General features: G+C 39.7%; 1 protein-coding gene and 1 pseudogene across 1 annotated transcript in view; both read left to right on the forward strand.

Moving 5' to 3' along the window:
• The first annotated feature begins 2,053 nt into the window (after positions 1-2,053).
• The window catches only part of PPP2R5A (protein phosphatase 2 regulatory subunit B'alpha), a 91,917-nt gene continuing 74,115 nt past the window's right edge, over positions 2,054-19,855 (forward strand). The window contains exon 1 of the mRNA XM_060130997.1: positions 2,054-2,953. Within this exon, the coding sequence (XP_059986980.1) occupies positions 2,770-2,953 (184 nt within the window). The 5' untranslated portion in view covers positions 2,054-2,769. The remainder of the gene's footprint in view (positions 2,954-19,855) is intronic.
• On the forward strand, positions 8,650-8,749 carry LOC132516533 (U6 spliceosomal RNA; annotated as a pseudogene).

Genomic DNA, 19,855 nt, shown 5'->3' on the forward strand with positions numbered 1-19,855 from the left:
CATAGGTATAAAATAACTGAGTTCTTGCTCTCTTAGTGTTTACAGACTTCCAGGGGAGAAAGAGCAGAGTGCCTGCCATCTCTGACATTATATGATGACAGACCCTGTGAGTGTTATAGATAATAAATGCTATAGGAATGTAAAGAAGAAAGGCATCCCTTTTGGCCAGATTATCATGAATGGCTTCATAAAAGATAGGGGTTGAGCTAGGGTTAGAAAAAACAGTTAGGTCTCAACAAGATGGGGAAAAAAGTGGATTATTTCAAGATGTTGGAGCTGAGGGTCAAGGAAGCACTATACTTTTAGGGTATCAGTGTGTAGAATGATGTGTCTATATTGAAAAAGAGTTTGTGTAGGGACATGGCACGATTTATGCCTGGAAAGACAGCCACGAGTTAGATTGAGAAGAGCCTGGAATTGGGACTTTATTCTGTAGGTACTGGATGGTTCTTCACACATGCCAATAAGAAAATTTGGCATTTAAAAAGACTGATCTGGCAGTGACTTTGAAAGCCCTGAACTATATTTGGTGGGTTGGTTGTGCAAATTGTAAGGAAGGCTTGGTTTGAACGTTTGTGAAGGTAGATTCAACACGATCTGGAACTTGATTTGATGAGGAAGGTGTCAAAGACGCTGCTGAGGTTTGAACCTCCTTGACTAGGAGGCTTGTGTACGATTTCACCACTCAGTGAATGTAAGGAAGGAAGTATTTTAAAGTAGTGTTTGGTTTTAGATCTGGAATCCAACTTCCTACCCAAAGTTGGCATCTTCGGTACATATGCATCAGATAGTTTTGCTTAAATATATGGCAACCATTTTAATTTTGTCGAAAGGAAGAGGTCTGGGGCTCGTGGAAGAGAAATGGAGATTGGGGTCCGCCAAGCCGCAGAGAAGACAGACTGTTCAGCTCACTTATTTTTATTAAGCATCATTATACAGAAAGCACCACACAAAAAAACTAAGATGACCAGTAGTCCCTGTCCTTAAAAAGTTTAAAATCTGGATGGAATCTACAGGGGATCCCAGTAAGAGTAAATGGCAAGCCCTCAAATCCACAAACCACAGATCAGCCAATTTGTACTCTTCCTGTTGGAGCAGCTGAAGGCCTCCGGCTGAAGAAGAGTGAAAATTAGGATACTAAATTGGAAATGATAAATCTCTTCCTGCAGGGTGTGGATCTGGGAAACTCTTTTCAGTAGTGTACGCCAGACTGCCCAAACTCGCGCTAGAACAGCTCTCAGGAAGTGCAGTGCTAGAGCCACCAGAGAGCTATAAATTTATCCCGTTAACTTCCAAGTGCGCGGCTTAGGGCAAGCGAGGCTCCAAGGCCCGCCCACAGAGGCCAGCACCTCGCTCTGATTGGGCAAGTTCATTTCCTCGTCTTCCTCCGTGGGACTACTTCAGCCATCGATCACACTGCTTGTTCCACCCCTACCAGGCCTTTGCTCCACCCCTTTTCAGTGATGTAACACCTGGCGCTCTTTCGCGCCCCAGCCCTCAAGCTCTCCACCAGTCGCTTCAGTCCCTCATTGGCCAGTAGAGAGGGGAGGGAAGGATGGGCACAGTCTATTTTGTTCTCTAAACTCCCTCCTCTAGTTTCCCGGTCTTCTCATAGGCTGTCAGGAGCGCAATTATAGCCTGGAGCTGTCGCGCAGGCGTGCAAAGCTGATCGCTGCTGGAGGAGCACCTCCCCTCAATCATTAGAGAGTTAGTTACACTGTTGTGACGTGAGAGTGGCACTCCGCTTGTCATCCTCACTAACGATTGGCTGTAGCCAAGGTCCATCATACAACCACGCCCCATTCCTCTGCCTAACCTCCCAGTTTGATAGCCCTTGCAGGAGGCCAAGCTTCACCCCGTTGCTGCCGCTTAGCCCTGCGATTGGCTGAGGGAGCTGGCGTGCTTTCCCACCCCCTACTCCTTCCCGGGCCTCCGAGAGGCTGGCGGGACCCCGCGGAAGTTGTCAGTCAATCTCCTCCCTCCCCATCCCCCGCGCGGTCCCCCCCCGCCGGCCGCGCGCCCTAGCGCGCGCGCGCACACGCACTCACACTCCCCCCTTGCCTCTACCCAGCACCTTCTCAAGTTGTAGCGGTCGCCCGCCAGGGGTTCTCTGTGGGCTGCGGAAGGGCGCGTGGGGGAGGGGGTTCGGACTGCTCGGCGCTTCGAGGAGCGAGTGTGTGTGCGCGCCCAGGGCCGGGGCGGCGGTTCACCGCCCCGGGAGATGAGGGGTCGGCGCTGACAGGGAAGAGCGGACACCGCGGCGGTGGCGACAGCGGCTCGGAGGGGACCCGCGATGGCAGCGCCTCGGGAGGAGGCTCCAGGCAGGGCGGGCTGCGCTAGCTGCGGCCACTGAGGTGCTGGCGGGCCGGCCGGCTGGCGACCCAGGCTGCAGGGACGAGAGGCGCGTTCGACGTCCGCACCCCAGCGTCCTCGCCTCAGTTGTCTAAACTTCGGGCTCCCGTCCACCAGCCCTCCGAACTCGGAGTCAACAACTTCTTCACCCCCCCTCTACCCCGCCCTCGCCTCCGTCAGCCCCGGGAGCTCGCCGCGCGTCGGGGACCAGGAACCTCCGGCACTGAGATGTGGCCGTGAGGCGTCGGTGGGCGGCGAGGAGAAGCTCGGCGGCGCCCGGGAGCGGGAGGGCAGTGCGGCCGGGGGAACGGGGCGGAGGGGCGCGAGCTCTCGGCGCCTCTCCCCCGCCTCCTCCTCCTGCTGCTGCCCGTTCCGTGCAAGCAGCAGCCGGAGCTGCCAAGCACCAGGGCCGTGGTGATGTCGTCGTCGTCGCCGCCGCCGGCGGGGGCTGCCAGCGCCGCCATCTCGGCCTCGGAGAAAGTGGACGGCTTCACCCGGAAATCGGTGCGCAAAGCGCAGAGGCAGAAGCGCTCGCAGGGCTCGTCGCAGTTCCGCAGCCAGGGCAGCCAGCCGGAGCTGCACCCCTTGCCCCAGCTCAAAGGTAACCTCCGAGGGCGCAGCCCGGGGAGGAACGTGGGGGCTCGCCTCCGCGCCGCCAGAGTCATTTCTTTCTGGGGGTTTCTTCTGCCCAGCTGGGGCTCGGAGTGTGTGAGTCGCGTTCCCCATGCTTCCTTGGCGTCCTCCCACCCCCTTTGATTCAAACAGGTTTGCTGTTAAGAGCCTTGCTTTTCTCACTTCTGGGTTCACCTCAGCTCTTCCGGTCTTGGAGGAGGTCGGCACCCCTCCCCACCTGCGCGCTCTTCTACCTGCCCTTGCGACTGGAGCTCTCCTCTTGCGGCCCGAGAGGTAGAGTGCTTCACTCTTCTTCCCCGAGCCTTGCCCGTCCCCATCTTGCTTTAACAACCTGTCTTACGTTCCGACCTTCCCTTTCTGAGACCTGCCTCCTCTTTTCGGCCACTCTTAGCCAATCCTTTACTTTTCCAATTATAAAGCGCCTGTACGCACTCTCTCCCTAACTTTCCTTCCCATTGATGGTTCCTAAGAGTCTTACAGACCGGAAATCCTAATGCACACACCGGTTAGGAGTTACCTGGCCTTTAGATTTATCTATAAAGAAAAAGCCTAAAAAATCTGACCAGTGTAGTGTCTTACTTACTGGGTCATTAGATTTAAATGTTCCCTTTAGCCCAAAGAATAGAAAGACTTAAAATACTTTATCGTCTTAGAAGATACACACGGTAAACTTGGAGAGGTGTTAAGGGATAGATAGTGTCGCTTTGCAATGGAATGGGAACTTAGTTCGCCAAGCAGTGATTCCAGGGACTTTGTAGGTTTGTACAGTAATTCAGATTGGTATCCGTGTCAATGCCTTGCAGGAGAACTTGGCACTCCTTTTGGCTCACTCCTTTTTCCCACTAGGTTTAGAGGATTAAAAAAAGAAAGAAAGAAAGAAAGAAATTGGTTCCTGGTGTTCTAGTTTATTCTTTGTGGATTACTACCTTTTAATTTTATAATTTTAATGTTTTTGCTTTTTATGAGATAGGCATCATCATGGAACAAGATGATAATGGTACTAAACATTCGAAATTTTTTTTCGACAAAAGAAACCTGATAGAAATCTAGATCATCTGTTTTGCAAGGCCAGGAAATGAAAAGTTCATACTGAAATAGATAAATGTTCAGCAGGTTTTTCTATCAGTTTGAAAAAGCTCCAGCATCCCCTTTAAGGCCAGTCTGGTTCTGATTTGTCTTTGGGCCTATGAATCCAGCCTTAGTTTGGCTAAGAGTCTAAAGAAAACCCCAGATCAAATCACAGTTGACCTGCAATAGCTCTGGAACCCCATTCAGATCCTACACTGCCCTGCCTCTTGGGGTGCTTCTAAATTAAAGACATCCCACAGCCAGAATCAAACTGACTTTTGAAAGAAGGTTTTATTTAAGATGTGTAGCCTGTGGTACTGCATTTATCATTTGCTATTTAGCATACAAAATTGTGAAAATTTACATAGCATAGCCAATGGTAGACCACAATGGTAGTAGGCATTGCCAAGACTAATACTTGAGTGATGTCATAGCTATAAAAGAATATCATCTTACCTATTAGGACATTGAACTACTATTCATGAATTTAAAATTTTAAACTTAACTAAAACATATTTTTACCTTTTTAATTTTTTTTCATTAAATTGGCAAATTGTTTTTGCAGTTTGAAGGTTTGGTGCTAGTGTTTTTCTTTCATGTTTCTTTAATTTGCTTTTTAGTAAGATGTTCCTTATATTGTCTTTTTTAATATAATATTTACTTATATTTAATAAAAATAATTGAATATTAGATATATGGTTGCTTCAAGCCAGGAGATGCAGTTTTAATATATTTTGTTTTTAAAAGCCTAGCAAAAATATGCAGAGTCAGTATTCATCCAGGTTTCACAGTGTATAGTTCAACAAGCTGAAGGTGTCATTGAATGTTTTATTTATAGTATTTTGCTCACTAGTAGAGAAAAAAATAAAATTGGAACTTTAGTTTTATTCTGTATGTTTTACATGAAAATATAGTATTCTTTATAAGCAAAGTTACGTATTCAGGATAAATTTATGTAAATTTAATTGAAGAATAAGATTCTTACTTAGATTACCCACTAGGAAAAACTACTTGTACTCCAGATGCCAAAATGCTTGAAAAGTGGTTTTTTAAAAATTCAGTTGCTTCATTTGGTACTTTGGCAGTGTCTTTGATACCACAACGTTGAGTGCTTTTTCTGTCAGTAGTAGTTTTTTCCATTTGTGGCCTTAACAAAAACCAGTGGAAAGCCCTGTAATACATGTATGAAAGAGAATTTTTCTTCCTGCTCTGAAATATAATCTTGCTGTGGAGTGATTCAATGTCTGTGGCCATCCAAAATCTTTTAAGTGTTTATGCCAACCTGCTTACGTTACACTTTGTCCACATGAATCTAAACTGGAAAGGTGCCAGCTATTTTCCTTAAAGCATGCTATGGGTAAAGAGTAACAAAATAATCCCACTTTTTAATCTATAAGAAGTTATTCGTTTGAAATAATTTAGTAAGTGGGTTGCAGGATTTTAATGGTGAAAATGTTCAGAGAAAATTCTGTTTTATTACAGAAAGTATTTAAAAAACAAGCCTTGTTAAAAGGATGTTTTAAAAATGAGAAACTGTTATGTGGGTCATCAAACTTAACTGCCTTATATTTTATAACTTAAAAATTTTTTTTTCCAAAATACTTGAAATTTCTTATGTTAGTTCTGTAAGTTCCTCTGAGAACTAGGTATTAGAAAATAAAGGTAGGAACATTCTGTCAATCATTTTTTTCTGTATTTAAATTTTCATTAGTATAGTACTTAATTTTTCTACCTTAAACTTTTCCTCTGGTAACCAACAGTTAGGAGACTTTTAACTTAAAAAAAAAAAATCAGTTAATTGGAAGCTTTTCAGTCTGTTTAACCTTTTTTGTGTAAGTCTCTAGAAGGATTGGTTTGGTAAAATAGTAGATGCCATACAGTTATATAACATTTAGCATTTACAAATTATTTTGCACTTTTATTTATATTTTTAAATTATAAAAACAGTATTGCTCATAATAAGTGAAATAGTCCAAAGTTGTGTAACATCTAATCCCCGATAGCCCTTGCTTTTTCACACCTAAGGTAATATTGTGACAATCCGTAGCTCAATGTATTTTTACAAAAATTATATTTCATTGTGTTATCCCAGCAACTCTGTGCAAGACCAGTATTATTCGCAGATGAGAAAGCTGAGGCTTAAACAGCTTAGTTTCAGGCCTGTGATTACTTATCTGGATGGTGTTGCACCTGACACCGGTACCCAGGTTAAATGATTTCAGTATTTTTGCTGTTATCCTGCTTTGTGAAATTTGAGCAGTATCATAGAGTTGGGTCATTGGGGTCAGCCCTGGGTCAAAGGTAAAATTTTAATCTTTCTGAGTTGCTTTCCTTATCTCTAAAATGGGGATAATACCTTCTATCTCCCCAGGATTTGGGGGATTAAGTGAAATAATGTAATTAGTGCCTAAAAATAGGCAAAGAATGTTAGTTCCCATTCTGTTTGATATTTGAAAATCCAGATCAAAGGTATTTTGTAAATGAAGGATTCACATAAATAGTAAACTTTGCTAGTGTACTTAATGTATAATTTGTTTATAATCAGTTTTCACATATGATTTATGTGAAATGAGGTGAAGCTGTAACATCAGCATAAGTGTGGATGTGGAAATAGGGTAGAGTGACTATTTAAAATATTGAAAGTTGTAGTTAGAAGTTTTTTATCAAGCAGAGAAATTGAATTAGCCAGTAGAATTGTATAGATGTGCATTTCTTATGGGAGACAGCCAGTAAATGGCAAAGAACAGAATGAAACTGGCTTTGAGATTGAAGTCCCCTTCAGATGAGGTAAAGAACTTACCAAGTTTCCTCAGTTTCTTGGTTGGTATATTCTTAGAACCTGGGTCCCACTGGAGGTATTGAGTCTAGTAACAGTGGTGCTCATTTGAAGTGCTTTGCTTACCTATAGGGAAAAAAAAATTTTGTTTTTCTTGATGTATGTGGTCTTTTAGGGTATCTGGAACAAGAACAACGACACGATTTGAAATTTCATAACTAACTTAACTTTTTTGTGCTGGTGAGGGACACTACTGATTGAACTTTTAAGGTTTATAGATTTTTTTCAAAATTAATTTCATTCCATCTAAACCCAAAACCCGTTTTAGTAATTGGGGTGGCAATAAAGGAGAGTTGAAATTCATCTGAATAAGTTAAAAATGTTTGTTTACAAAGGGATATAACATTTTACCTATTTTAGGACTGTCTTCTGGAAGTAATATTATATTTCTTCTGGTAGACTTACTTTTAAATTTTTAAAAACTTTTTAAGGATATACTTCTAGAGAAATTAACATAGTGTCTGTTGCTGGCCTTCACATGAAGGAAAAACTTCCATTTAAGTCTAATTTAACATCTTCAGAATTCCTATTTAGGGTCAAATTTCTTTTTCCCCCAATGTTGTTACCTCCTCTGATTCTTAATTGAATTTTGGATCGTTTTATGAAGTGCCTGTAAAGTGAGAATCCAGTAAAATGTATTTAAGTAAAATAGTGTGATCACTGGGATAGAGTACCATCCTGTAAATAGTACACTTAAACTGTCTTCCTGTATCATTGATGAGTCACAGTTGCTTTGGGCTAGTTGTTTAACCCCTTTGACCTTCAGTTTAATCATTTTTACTTGTAAGAATAATATTTTCCCCTGCTAAAATCACAAAAATGAATTAGTCTTTAATGAGGTATTGCCTCTCTTTGGATGACAAAGACAGGTTTATCAACAAAAATCATATTTGGGAAATAATAGATTGTGTGTTTTTACAATTTTAACTTTTTAAATTGTAAAAAGCTGGGGATATAAACTACCTTATTTTAATTTTATGTGTTTAGCAGTGTTCTCAACCCTGGCTGTGCACTTAGAGAGTTTTAAAAAACATCAGTGCCTGGGTCCTACCCTCAAGTGATTCTAAATAAATTGGTCTAAGGTAGGATGCAGGCATTTGTATTTTTGAAAGCTCCCAGGATGATTCTGATATGCAGCCAGGGTTGAGAATTACTGGTTTGGCATTATCTGTCTATTGATTTAATTCATTAATTGAGACTTTGTCCTTTTCTCTGGATACTCGCGGCTCATTACCCAGCCTATTAACATTTCCTGCCCTCACTTCACCTCGTGCTATTTACTTTTCACTCTCTTAACTTTGCTGCCCCCTATGGCTAATCAGCTACTTTCCTGAAGGGGATAGTGCTCTTGGATTCTGGAGTTTTAGATGTGATGAGTTGATTCTATTGGATTTTACTGTAGTTATCATAATTAAAAATCAGCTATTATCCTTTGATACAAGGTGGTCATGTGTTTTTTTTCTCTCTGTGATTTTCAGAGCTGTGGCTGAGCTGCCAAGTAAAAATGAGAACATATGATAGCAGTTTGCCTAGTTTTAATCTCATCATTCAGGGTAGCATGATAATCCCAACCAATTTGGAATGTAAAGCTGATATTTGCTGTATGTTCACAGCATTGTTCTGCCTTTTGAAGATTTAGAACTAATATTACTAGTGTATATGTTGACTATTAGATGTTGAACAGATGAGATATTGTTGATCATAACTGTTTTTGGTCACGCCTTATATTTATTTAGCGTCAAGTAATGTTTTTCTTGTGGTTGCTTTGGCAGCACATAATACTAAAACTGAAACTATTGAAGATTAGCATGATTCCTGCCCAAGGATGACACACAGATTTGTGAAGTATTCCAGATTTTTGCAGAATAAACAGGGCATTTTAGAAAGAAAAAGAAAAAGGAAAAAGAAATGTTTTTCGTCAGAGTGTTTTTACATCTATCATCTTAATCTTGACCACAGTTTTTTACTGAAGGTAGGGCAGCAAGGACCTGGGGCCACTTATATTCCATAACTCTCTTTCATCTTTGGCCTTTCTGCTAACCAGTTTGAATGATACCTGTATTTGTTGATTTGTTGTGCTGAGTCAGTGTCAGTTATGAAGTGATGTTCTCCCTCCAGAATGAGATGGTAAAATTTTTGTGAAAGCAGAAGTTATCTGTGTTTTCATATCCTATTATAGTACCAAATACGGTGTTCTGTGCATAGTAAGTGTGGTCATGTAGGCGGAGTCACTGTTTTGATTAAGAAATTACCTGTTGGCCCTCCCTCTACACACATCCCCCGTTATTGATTATGCTTCCTTCAGTGGTGTTCTGTGCTATCTACCAGCAGATGGGTTCTCTTCTGTTTTGTGTTTTGTTTTAATATATTTGTGCGTAAATCTGATTCAAAGTTATGAATTTTGGGTTTTCAGTACCATGATAATAAATAGTAAATGTAGGTTTGAAACAAAGGATTGTTTGCTGCTGTATTTGTGCTTTGCCAGTGACTGGTTTAAGTGACGTGTAACATTATTGATAGATTTATTTCTAGGAAAAGTATTGTGTAAGGTCTGTGTGGAAAAGTAATACTGGGTTGACTTCCAGATGTGGACAACTATGTAAATATCGGGTAAACTGAAATAACTAGTTTCCAGTAATTTCTAAATTTGAGGCTCAGTCTTTATTTATAAGGATGTCCTTGAAGGAGATGAAAGGAAGAGATTTTAAATATATAATTACTTTCAGTGCATTATTATGTGATAGGGAACCTAAATGCTTTACTGAAAGAGTTTTACATGACAGGCTAGGTTTATGTGAAATAAGCTCTGCTTGTCTGGGCAGGATATTCACTAATGAGCAGTTTCAAACCACTTTTTATATATATTTTTGAACTTTTCCTTGAAGGAATTTGTTTATGTGGTTTTTTCGTGTAATGGTGAATTTTAGAAATCCTGCAATTTTGATCAGATTTCTTAAAGAAATCTATTAGGATTTTTTTTTTTTGTAGTTTGCCAAATATGATAGGTTCACATTATAAAATTCAGAGAACCTATTTCTAACTTGGATACTGAAGGCAAGGGATTTCTTGGGAACTCACTCCTCCTACTGGAATGGTGATGCTAATTGCATTTACTGTAACATTATTGTGATGTTATATCTAGTTGAACCTTCCAGTGCTGAATGGGACCTCAGAAGTCATTCTGGTTTAGCTTTCATTGGGAATGAGTTTCACTCTTGTTCTAAATAAATAGCTATCTTGTCATTTCATCAGAAAAGCTTTCTTTAAGGTAGGGAGAAGAAGTACAGGGTTTTTAAGCTCTTAGATACTCTCTCAGATTTTGCTTAGTGAGGAAACTGCATAAACGATAGTTAAAAAGATGTTAGGTGTATGAAACTAGAATTTTTTAATGACTGGGCTTAACTTGTAGTACAGGATAATAAAATATTAAATATAGCTTTAAAAATGATACATTTTCTCTTTTTAATTGGATTTGCCTTTGATTCACACTCATTGATAACGGATATTCTAGAATTATAGCTGTTACCAGAAGATGATGATTATTTGAACTCATGGTTGATCCTGTGCCTCTAAATTGATAAAGTCAAAAGGATGAGACAGTTTTTGTCATAAGCTCTGAATTTTGATTTAGCAAAACTGGGTGTTTTTTTAAAACATAATTTTCCAAACAGACTTTTCTAAAGATAAACATCTGTTGAAGTCATAAGTAAAATAAAATATAATTTCTATAGGAATATATATTTGCTTTTTTTTTTTTTGTGGTACGCGGGCCTCTCACTGTTGTGGCCTCTCCCGTTGTGGAGCACAGGGTCTGGACGTGCAGGCTCAGCAGCCATGGCTCACGGGCCCAGCTGCTCCGCGGCCTGCGGGATCCCCCCGGACGGGGGCACAAACCCGTGTCCCCTGCATCGGCAGGCGGACTCCCAACCACTGTGCCACCAGGGAAGCCCCTGCTTTTTTTTTTTAACTTGTACTACTGTTCTTCTTATAATTAGCCAGAGGAAGGAGATTTTGTTTGCCTGCTGTGAAACTAGATACATACTTTGCTTTCAAAGTCTAGTACAGAAATATTTTCCTCTTTGATGTTCATAGTGCTTAAATTTTAGGTGAACCATTGTAGAGATTAAAACTTTTACTCAGTAAAGTGAATAAAATGATGAATGCTTTTTCTTTCAAAATTAAATGTCTTTAGGGGCTTAGAGTCTGGTGGGATAAATATAGACATGTAAGCCGGTGGTTTCAATTAGAGAAGTGCTGTGATAAGAGTAAGCAGTGAAAGCCTAGGGGAGTGTGTGAGGGACCCAACTCAGTTTTGGTATGTGAGGAGAGAGATCAGGGAAAGCTTCCTGGAGAAGGTGACAGGTAAGCTGAGACCTGAAAGGCCAGCCGTGTTAGACCAAGACACATGGGTTCTAAGAGGTCCACCTAAAGGACAGTATGGGCAACCCCAGAGATAGGTGAGCATAGCGTATGTTGGGAACTGCCAGCAATATATGTGGCCGTGATAAAGAATATTATAATAGGGAACTGGCCAGAGAAGAGACTGGAGCGACAATTAGTGTCTAGGTAACAGCCTTGATGCCGTGTCCTGCACTTATTCCTGACAGTTGTGTGAAGAGTATATTGGGAGATGAGAGTGAAGAATACTAGTTAATGCTGGCACAGTAATCCAGGCAAGGGATGATGGGGGCCTTATCTAAGTGGGGATAGGTGGTATCACAGGGGGACTTGGTGAGAGGGAAAAATCAATGATGATACATTTCTAACTTGTGCAACTAGATGTATGGTAGCAATTTACTGAAAGGGAAAAAGAGTGGAAGATCTGATGTGGGAGAAGACAGGGACAGGTTGTCTGTGGGACAGGTTGAAGTGCCTGTGGAAATAGAAGTGAAGAGTCTAGTAGGAAATTAGATATTTGGGTCTGGAGCTAAGTAGAAAAATCTGTGCTAAAAATAAGAATTTAGGAGCTTTAGATTAAAGGTGGCATTTGAAGAGATGCAACTGCTTACTGAAAATGTATATAGAATGAGAAGAGGGCAAGGAATACCATCATTTAGATGATGATCAAAGAAGAAGGAGCAGCAGCTTGAGTGGAAGACAGGAGAGAGTAGAGACAAGGCAGTCAAGGGAAGAAAATATGTTTTTAATTGGGAGTGGGGTGAGGCTAGTAACAGTGAGAAGAACTGCTAACAAGTCAAATAAGAATGGAAATGTTTCCATGGGTTTGGTAGTCTTCAGGCAACATTTGTGACGCTAGAGGGGTTTCAGAGGATTGATAGACTTGAAACCAGACTTCTCTAAGGAGAAATGAGGAGTGAATGGAAATTGGGAAAGCCAAGTCAGTAAGTATGGACATCTCTTTCAGGAAGCATGACAATTAAAACAAAAAAAATGTATCACTGGCTGCTGGGTGGAGAATGGATTGTAGCAGAACAAGATTTTTAGAAGGAGGATCAGTTAGGAGGTTGTTTTAATAGACTAGATGAGGCATGATGTGGCTGGGGCTAGGGTGGTAGCAGTAAAGATGGAGAGAAAGAGATGTATTCACAATATAACTAAGCTAGGACTTGTTGATGAATTGTTTGGGAGAGATGGACAGGCAAAGGTAGGAGCCAAAGATGTTTCCCAGGTGTTTTAGCTTGGACAGCTGCGTTGCATAGGTCTACCACCACTGAGAAGGAATACATTAGAAAAAGAAACAGATAAAGAGGGAAAATCCAGAGTTATATTTTAGAGATTTTAAGTTTGAGATGTCTTTTGGAAACCTAGGTATAAACATCAAATAGAATTTTGGATGTGTGAATCACAGAGTGCCCATTGGTAATTTCTATGATTTCTAAACATTCATTAAAAGATTTTCAACGGGGCTTCCCTGGTGGCGCAGTGGTTGAGAGTCCGCCTGCCGATGCAGGGGATACGGGTTCGTGCCCCGGTCCGGGAAGATCCCACATGCTGCGGAGCGGCTGGGCCGGTGAGCCATGGCCGCTGGGCCTGTGCGTCCGGAGCCTGTGCTCTGCAACGGGAGAGGCCACAACGGTGAGAGGCCCGCGTACCGCAAAAAAAAAAAAAAAAGATTTTCAACGTTGTTTATTAGAAAATGTTCATAGTTTGGGATGCTGGCCTCTTGGTCTTTCGGGCAAAATGGGATTATATATTCCCCATTCAGTGGAATGTCTGTGTATAAGACATTGCGCAGTGGCAAGATGTCCTTGGTATATGTGTGAGGTAGATTACAAAATTTGTTGGGACAGGTTCATGAGTAGGGTTAGTTACTTAATTGGCTGTTTTCTGCCTTTAGACTATAAGTAAAGTGCTCCAGGACCTGAGATCCATATCTTCCTTCCCAGAATTTAGGCAGTCAGTACTTGGTTTAATATTTATTGAATGAAATAATGAAGCAAATGCTATTAAATTGATTTAAAGAAAAACACCGTTTTGTGTCATGCAGTAATTCACAAATTTATAATGATTTATAATTGAGTAATAGTTTACATACAGCCCCAAATTTAGCATTTTGTTGATGAAGAAACCAAAACAGGTAGGTTATATTCTTGTGCAAGTCATTTATAGCTTCATCTTCTCAATTGATTCGTCCTCTGTAATATGAAACCAAGATATGTATTGTCTGCACTAAAGCAAAATTAGCATGTTATTTTCTAACAGTGCAAAGGAGAAATATTTGTAGTTGAGAGCCTTACAAGAGAGATAATGATTTCTTTTAGGTCCTGGGCAGGTACTGAAAGTAGGTTTTTCTAAGACCCTGTAAAGCAGAGGATCTTTATTTTTTAAATTCTTCTGGTATAAAAATGCTTCATTGATCTTTGCAGGTCTCCCTTTTAGCACAATTCTTCCCTTTTTTAAAGTAATGTAAAGTTTTTCTGAAGAAGAAATTGGAGAACAGTTGTTTTATGAATGAGTACTGAGAAACAAGATGAAATGAACTTTTAATCACTCAGCACATTTGTGTCAGAGCTAGATTTATAATTTGGAGTCTCTACTCACTTAAAGTTATAATGATATGTAATTAGCAGCTTTGAGGAATTATGGAATTATTATGGAATATCAAGACTGATTAGTTTCTACTTATTTTTGCTTCTCTGTTCTATACACAAGCTATGTACACACAGTTTTTGAAAACTTTTTTTGTTTTAAACTATGACCACATTAACATAGCACTGTCTTTCTGATCATTATTTCCCAATTCAAGGGAGGAAAATAAATTGGGGCAAGATAACTGAGACTTGGATATAAAAGTCATTTGGGCCAATTCATCTATCACTCTACTGATTTTATTCTCCTGAAAACTGAGAAAAACTGAAATAGACAATATGTCATCTCTCTAAGTAGTTTTCTACATACATTTGTGACTAAATTTGAATCCAAAGTGGAAATAAAGTAGCAGATATAACAATGAAATGCTTTTAAGGTGCATTTAATTTTCACAGTCATATTTCCTTCATAGGAAATTTCTGTCATTCATGTAGGAGAGGTAAAAATAACCCAGGTTTTACTTAGCTACCAGATACCCAGGCACTGATTTTGGTATTTCATATATTTTGATAATTCTGTTTTTAATTTGAACCACCTGTATAAGCTTACACATAATCATATTTTGATATTTTGAGATCTTCTTTTTTTTAAAAAAAGATCTAGAAAAGTAGCTTCTCCTGTGGAATAGGAATGACTATTTTAGGATACAGTACTTGCTGTGAGTCATGAGTGAGTCTCAGTTTTCATGGTTTTCTAAAATAAAGTCATTTAAAGACTATGCAGTGAGAAATGTCATATTCTTAACTACCCTATTTCTTGTATAATGGCTTTATTATTTTTGTAAAAACTTACAGACTCACTCTTAAAGACAAGTCAATAGAAAGTAAAAATCCCCAGGCAGAGGAAACTTCTAAAATTTTGAACATCTTCCTATATTTTCCCATTAGTGAGATCATATAATGTATGTTGTTCTATAACCCATTACTTTCACTTTAATAGAATACTATAAATAGCATGTTTCTGAAAGAAAAAAATTAAAATCTAGAATTGTTTCTGATTAAACTTTATTTTTGGAAATACTGAGTCAAATCATTTTAAACCTTGATTATGAAAATTCCTTATGTTAAAAGGAGAGGAAATAACTTCTAAGAGTACTGTTGTTTAATTTTGGGGAGATTATACATGGATATCCTAGAAAATCTGATTAAAGAAATCCATCATCTCAGAAAATATCATATACAATATTTTGTATATAATTTCAGGGTCCTTGGATTTGCAGCACCACCGCCATGCTGAAGCCTGTCTCTGGTCAGATGGAGGAGGGAAGTGGGTGGGTTGTTTTGTGGCCCTTAGGCCCTGCCCTAGAGACTTGAACCACCTTGTTAAAGTAGGTAATCCTTTTCCTAACACAGTAGCAGGTGTTTCTTAGGAGTTGCAGGTAGAGTTAGCTGCAAGATGGAACCTCATCACAGCTATGGAAACCATCTATAAAGATCTGTTTTAAAACACTTCTTGTTCCCCAAGGGTCCCAAATGAAACAAAGATGCTTCTAAAAACCTTTATTTAATGAATAGATTTTATATTCAAATTGAATTAAACAGATGACACAATATTCCATTTATTCTTCTAGGAGACTGTTTTTCAGTATTCTGCTTCTCAAGGTTCTACATTCCAAGAAATCCATATAACATGCCCCACCAGCTCATCTTCATTTCTTGTTCTTATCTTCTTTAAAGTGTTTTTTTTTTTTGCGGTACGTGGGCCTTTCACTGCTGTGGCCCCTCCTGTTGCGGAGCACAGGCTCCGGACACGCAGGCTCAGCGGCCATGGCTCACGGGCCCAGCCACTCCGCGGCATGTGGGATCTTCCCAGACCGGGGCATGAACCCGTGTCCCCTGCATCGGCAGGCGGACTCTCAACCACTGCGCCACCAGGGAGGCCCCTTTAAAGTGGTTTTGATAACAAGAGGAAACATAATTTTTTGAAATAAAAATTGAACAGTATATTTTAACCCTTTTGTAGTGTAGTAGTTGTGAATGTATTTGTATTTGAATGGTAATTGAGTAAAGCATGTAAATATTTATGCTTTTTAAAGTTTTAGATAGTATTCTAGGGGTTTTCTTAAAATGGTATATATTTGTGTATTAGAATGCATTATCAAACTGGTAGGTTTCATGTATTCAAATTCCTAAGATGTGATATCTACAATTTTTCCCACCATTTTCAATTTTAATGAAATCATAGACCCTTACCTAAGTCATATGTAGTTACAATGCTGTGAATCATTTGTTAATAAACGTTTCCATTGTTACCTTATAAAAGCTTGATCCTCTGAAGTTTCAAATAAAAGCTGATTTTAGACTCTTAGTTATTAATGTTCTAGGGGTATTGCCAAAAAAAGCTGCATGTCCTATATTCTGTGCCAGTTTCTTAAATTAGAATCTTGGATTGCATCCTCAGCGTGTCACTGTAGTGGTATTGCTGGGTTGCTATGATACGGTGCTTGTTCTGTAATTTGTAGCACGAATCTTATATGAGAGCCTACTTTAGATTTCAAGTATGTGAGCAACAGTAATAGGGAATATGTTATCTTTTTTCTTTAAGGAAAATTATACCTATAAAACTTATTTCTGTTACAAATTATGATATCTAGTACTTCAAACTATTCTTAGATGTAAAATAGAGGATTAACAATGAACAACTTGAAATAATTGGGTTATCCCTAAGAAGTTTAGTTTATCACATTGACTTTTATGAAAATGGACAAGAAATGGAAGGCTTTATGATAATGAATATTTTAAAATTTTAGTGTTCTTGATATTTGAGGTCTTGAGAGAACCGAATATAGACTAGATTTTCTGTTAAGATTCATTTGAGACAGTACCAGCAAAACTATATTACGAGGGAAAACTCAAAATTATCTTCCTGTACTGAAAATAATATTTTTTTATTCAATGAACTGTTATTAAAACCAATACTACATAGCCATGTTAATAAACTATTATTATTATCTCTTTTTAAAAAAATTTTATTGACGTATAGTTGATTTACAAGGTTATGTTAATTTCCGCTGTACAGCAAAGTGAGTCAGTTATACATATATATATTCTTTTTCATTATGTTTTTTTTTTTTTTTTGCGGTACGCGGGCCTCTCACTGTTGTGGCCTCTCCTGTTGCGGAGCACAGGCTCCGGACGCGCAGGCTCAGCGGCCATGGCTCACGGGCCCAGCCGCTCCGCTGCATGTGGGATCTTCCCAGACCGGGGCACAAACCCGTGTCCTCTGTACGGGCAGGCGGACTCTCAACCACTGCGCCACCAGGGAAGCCCCATTATGTTTTTTTTTTTTTAACATCTTTATTGGAGTATAATTGCTTTACACTGGTGTGTTAGTTTCTGCTTTATAACAAAGTGAATCAGTTATACATATATATATGTCCCCATATCTCCTCCCTCTTGCATCTCCCTCCCTCCCACCTTCCCTATCCCACCTCTTTAGGTGGTCACAAAGCACCGGAGCGGATCTCCCTGTGCTATGCGGCTGCTTCCCACTAGCTAGCTAGCTATTTTATGTTTGGTAGTGTTTATATGTCCATGCCACTCTCTCACTTTGTCCCAACTTACCCTTCCCCCTCCCTGTATCCTCAAGTCCATTCTCTAGTAAGTCTGCATCTTTATTCCCATCTTGCCCCTAGGTTCTTCATGACCTTTTTTTTTTTTTTTGATTCCATATATATGTGTTAGCATACTGTATTTGTTTTTCTCTTTCTGACTTACTTCACTCTGTATGACAGACTCTAGGTCCATCCACCTCACTACAAATAACTCAGTTTCGTTCCTTTTTACGGCTGAGTAATATTCCATTGTATATATGTGCCACATCTTCTTTATCCATTCATCTGTTGATGGACACTTAGGTTGCTTCCATGTCCTGGCTATTGTAAATAGAGCTGCAATGAACATTTTGGTACATGACTTTTTTGAATTATGGTTTTCTTAGGGTATATGCCCAGTAGTGGGATTGCTGGGTCATATGGTAGTTCTATTTTTAGTTTTTTAAGGAATGTCCATACTGTTCTCCATAGTGGCTGTATCAATATACATTCCCACCAACAGTGCAAGAGGGTTCCCTTTTCTCCACACCCTCTCCAGCATTTATTTGTAGATTTTTTGATGATGGCCGTTCTGATGGGTGTGAGACGATATCTCATTGTAGTTTTGATTTGCATTTCCCTAATGATTAATGATGTTGAGCATTCTTTCATGTGTCTGTTGGCAATCTGTCTATCTTCTTTGGAGAAATGTCTGTTTAGGTCTTCGGCCCATTTTTGGATTGGGTTGTTTGTTTTTTTAATGTTGGGCGGCATGAGCTGCTTGTAAATTTTGGAGATTAATCCTTTTTCAGTTGCTTCATATGCAAATATTTTCTCCCATTCTGAAGGTTGTCTTTTCGTCTTGTTTATGGTTTTCTTTGCTGTGCAAAAGCTTTTAAGTTTCATTAGGTACCATTTGTTTATTTTTGTTTTTATTTCCATTTCTCTAGGAGGTGGGTCAAAAAGGATCTTGCTGTGATTTATGTCATAGAGTGTTCTGCCTGTGTTTTCCTCTAAGAGTTGTTTTTGGTTTTGTTTTTGCGGTATGCGGGCCTCTCACTGTTGTGGCCTCTCACTGTTGTGGCCTCTCCCGTTGCAGAGCACAGGCTCCGGACGTGCAGGCTCAGCGACCATGGCTCACAGGCCCAGGCGCTCCGCGGCATGTGGGATCTTCCCAGACCGGGGCACGAACCCATGTCCCCTGCATCGGCAGGCAGACTGTCAACCACTGCGCCACCAGGGAAGCCCTCCTCTAAGAGTTGGATGGTGTCTGGCCTTACATTTAGGTCTTTAATCCATTTTGACTTTATTTCTGTGTATGGTGTTAAGGAGTGTTCTAATTTCATTCTTTTACATGTAGCTGTCCAGTTTTCCCAGAACCGCTTATTGAAGAGGCTGTCTTTTCTCCACTGTATATTCTTGCCTCCTTTATCAAAGATAAGGTGACCATATGTGTGTGGGTTTATCTCTGGGCTTTCTATCCTGTTCCATTGATCTACATTTCTGTTTTTGTGCCAGTACCATACTGTCTAGATTACTGTAGCTTTGTAGTATAGTCTGAAGCCAGGGAGCCTGATTCCTCCAGCTCCGTTTTTCTTTCTCAAGATTGCTTTGGCTATTTGGGGTCTTTTGTGTTTCCATACAAATTGTGAAATTTTTTGTTCTAGTTCTGTGAAAAATGCCAGTGGTAGTTTGATAGGGATTGCATTGAATCTGTAGATTGCCTTGGGTAGTAGAGTCATTTTCACAATGTTAACTCTTCCAATCCAAGAACATGGTATATCTCTCCATCTATTTGTATCATCTTTAATTTCTTTCATCAGTGTCTTATAATTTTCTGCATACAGGTCTTTTGTCTCCTTAGGTAGGTTTATTCCTAGATATTTTATTCTTTTTGTTGCAGTGGTAAATGGGAGTGTTTTCTTAATTTCACTTTCAGATTTCTCATCATTAGTGTATAGGAATGCACTAGGAAGGAAATTTCTTTCCTTCTGCTAACTTTGGGGTTTTTTTGGTTCTTCTTTCTCTAGTTGCTTTAGGTGTAAGTTTAGGTTGTTTATTTGAGATGTTTCTTTTTTCTTAAGATAGGATTGTATAGTTATAAACTTCCCTCTTAGAACTGCTTTTCCTGCATCCCATAGGTTTTGGGTCGTCGTGTTTGCATTGTCATTTGTTTCTAGGTATTTTTTGATTTCCTCTTTGATTTCTTCAGTCATCTCTTGGTTGTTAAGTAGTGTGTTTTTTAGCCTCCATGTCTTTGTAATTTCTTACAGGTTTCTTCCTGTAATTGATATCTAGTCTCATAGCATTGTGGTCGGAAAAGATACTTGATAAGACTTCAATTTTCTTAAATTTACCAAGGCTTGATATGTGACCCAAGATAT

The sequence above is a fragment of the Lagenorhynchus albirostris genome, chromosome 2 (assembly GCF_949774975.1).
Source record: "Lagenorhynchus albirostris chromosome 2, mLagAlb1.1, whole genome shotgun sequence".
Classification (NCBI taxonomy): Eukaryota; Metazoa; Chordata; class Mammalia; order Artiodactyla; family Delphinidae; genus Lagenorhynchus; species Lagenorhynchus albirostris.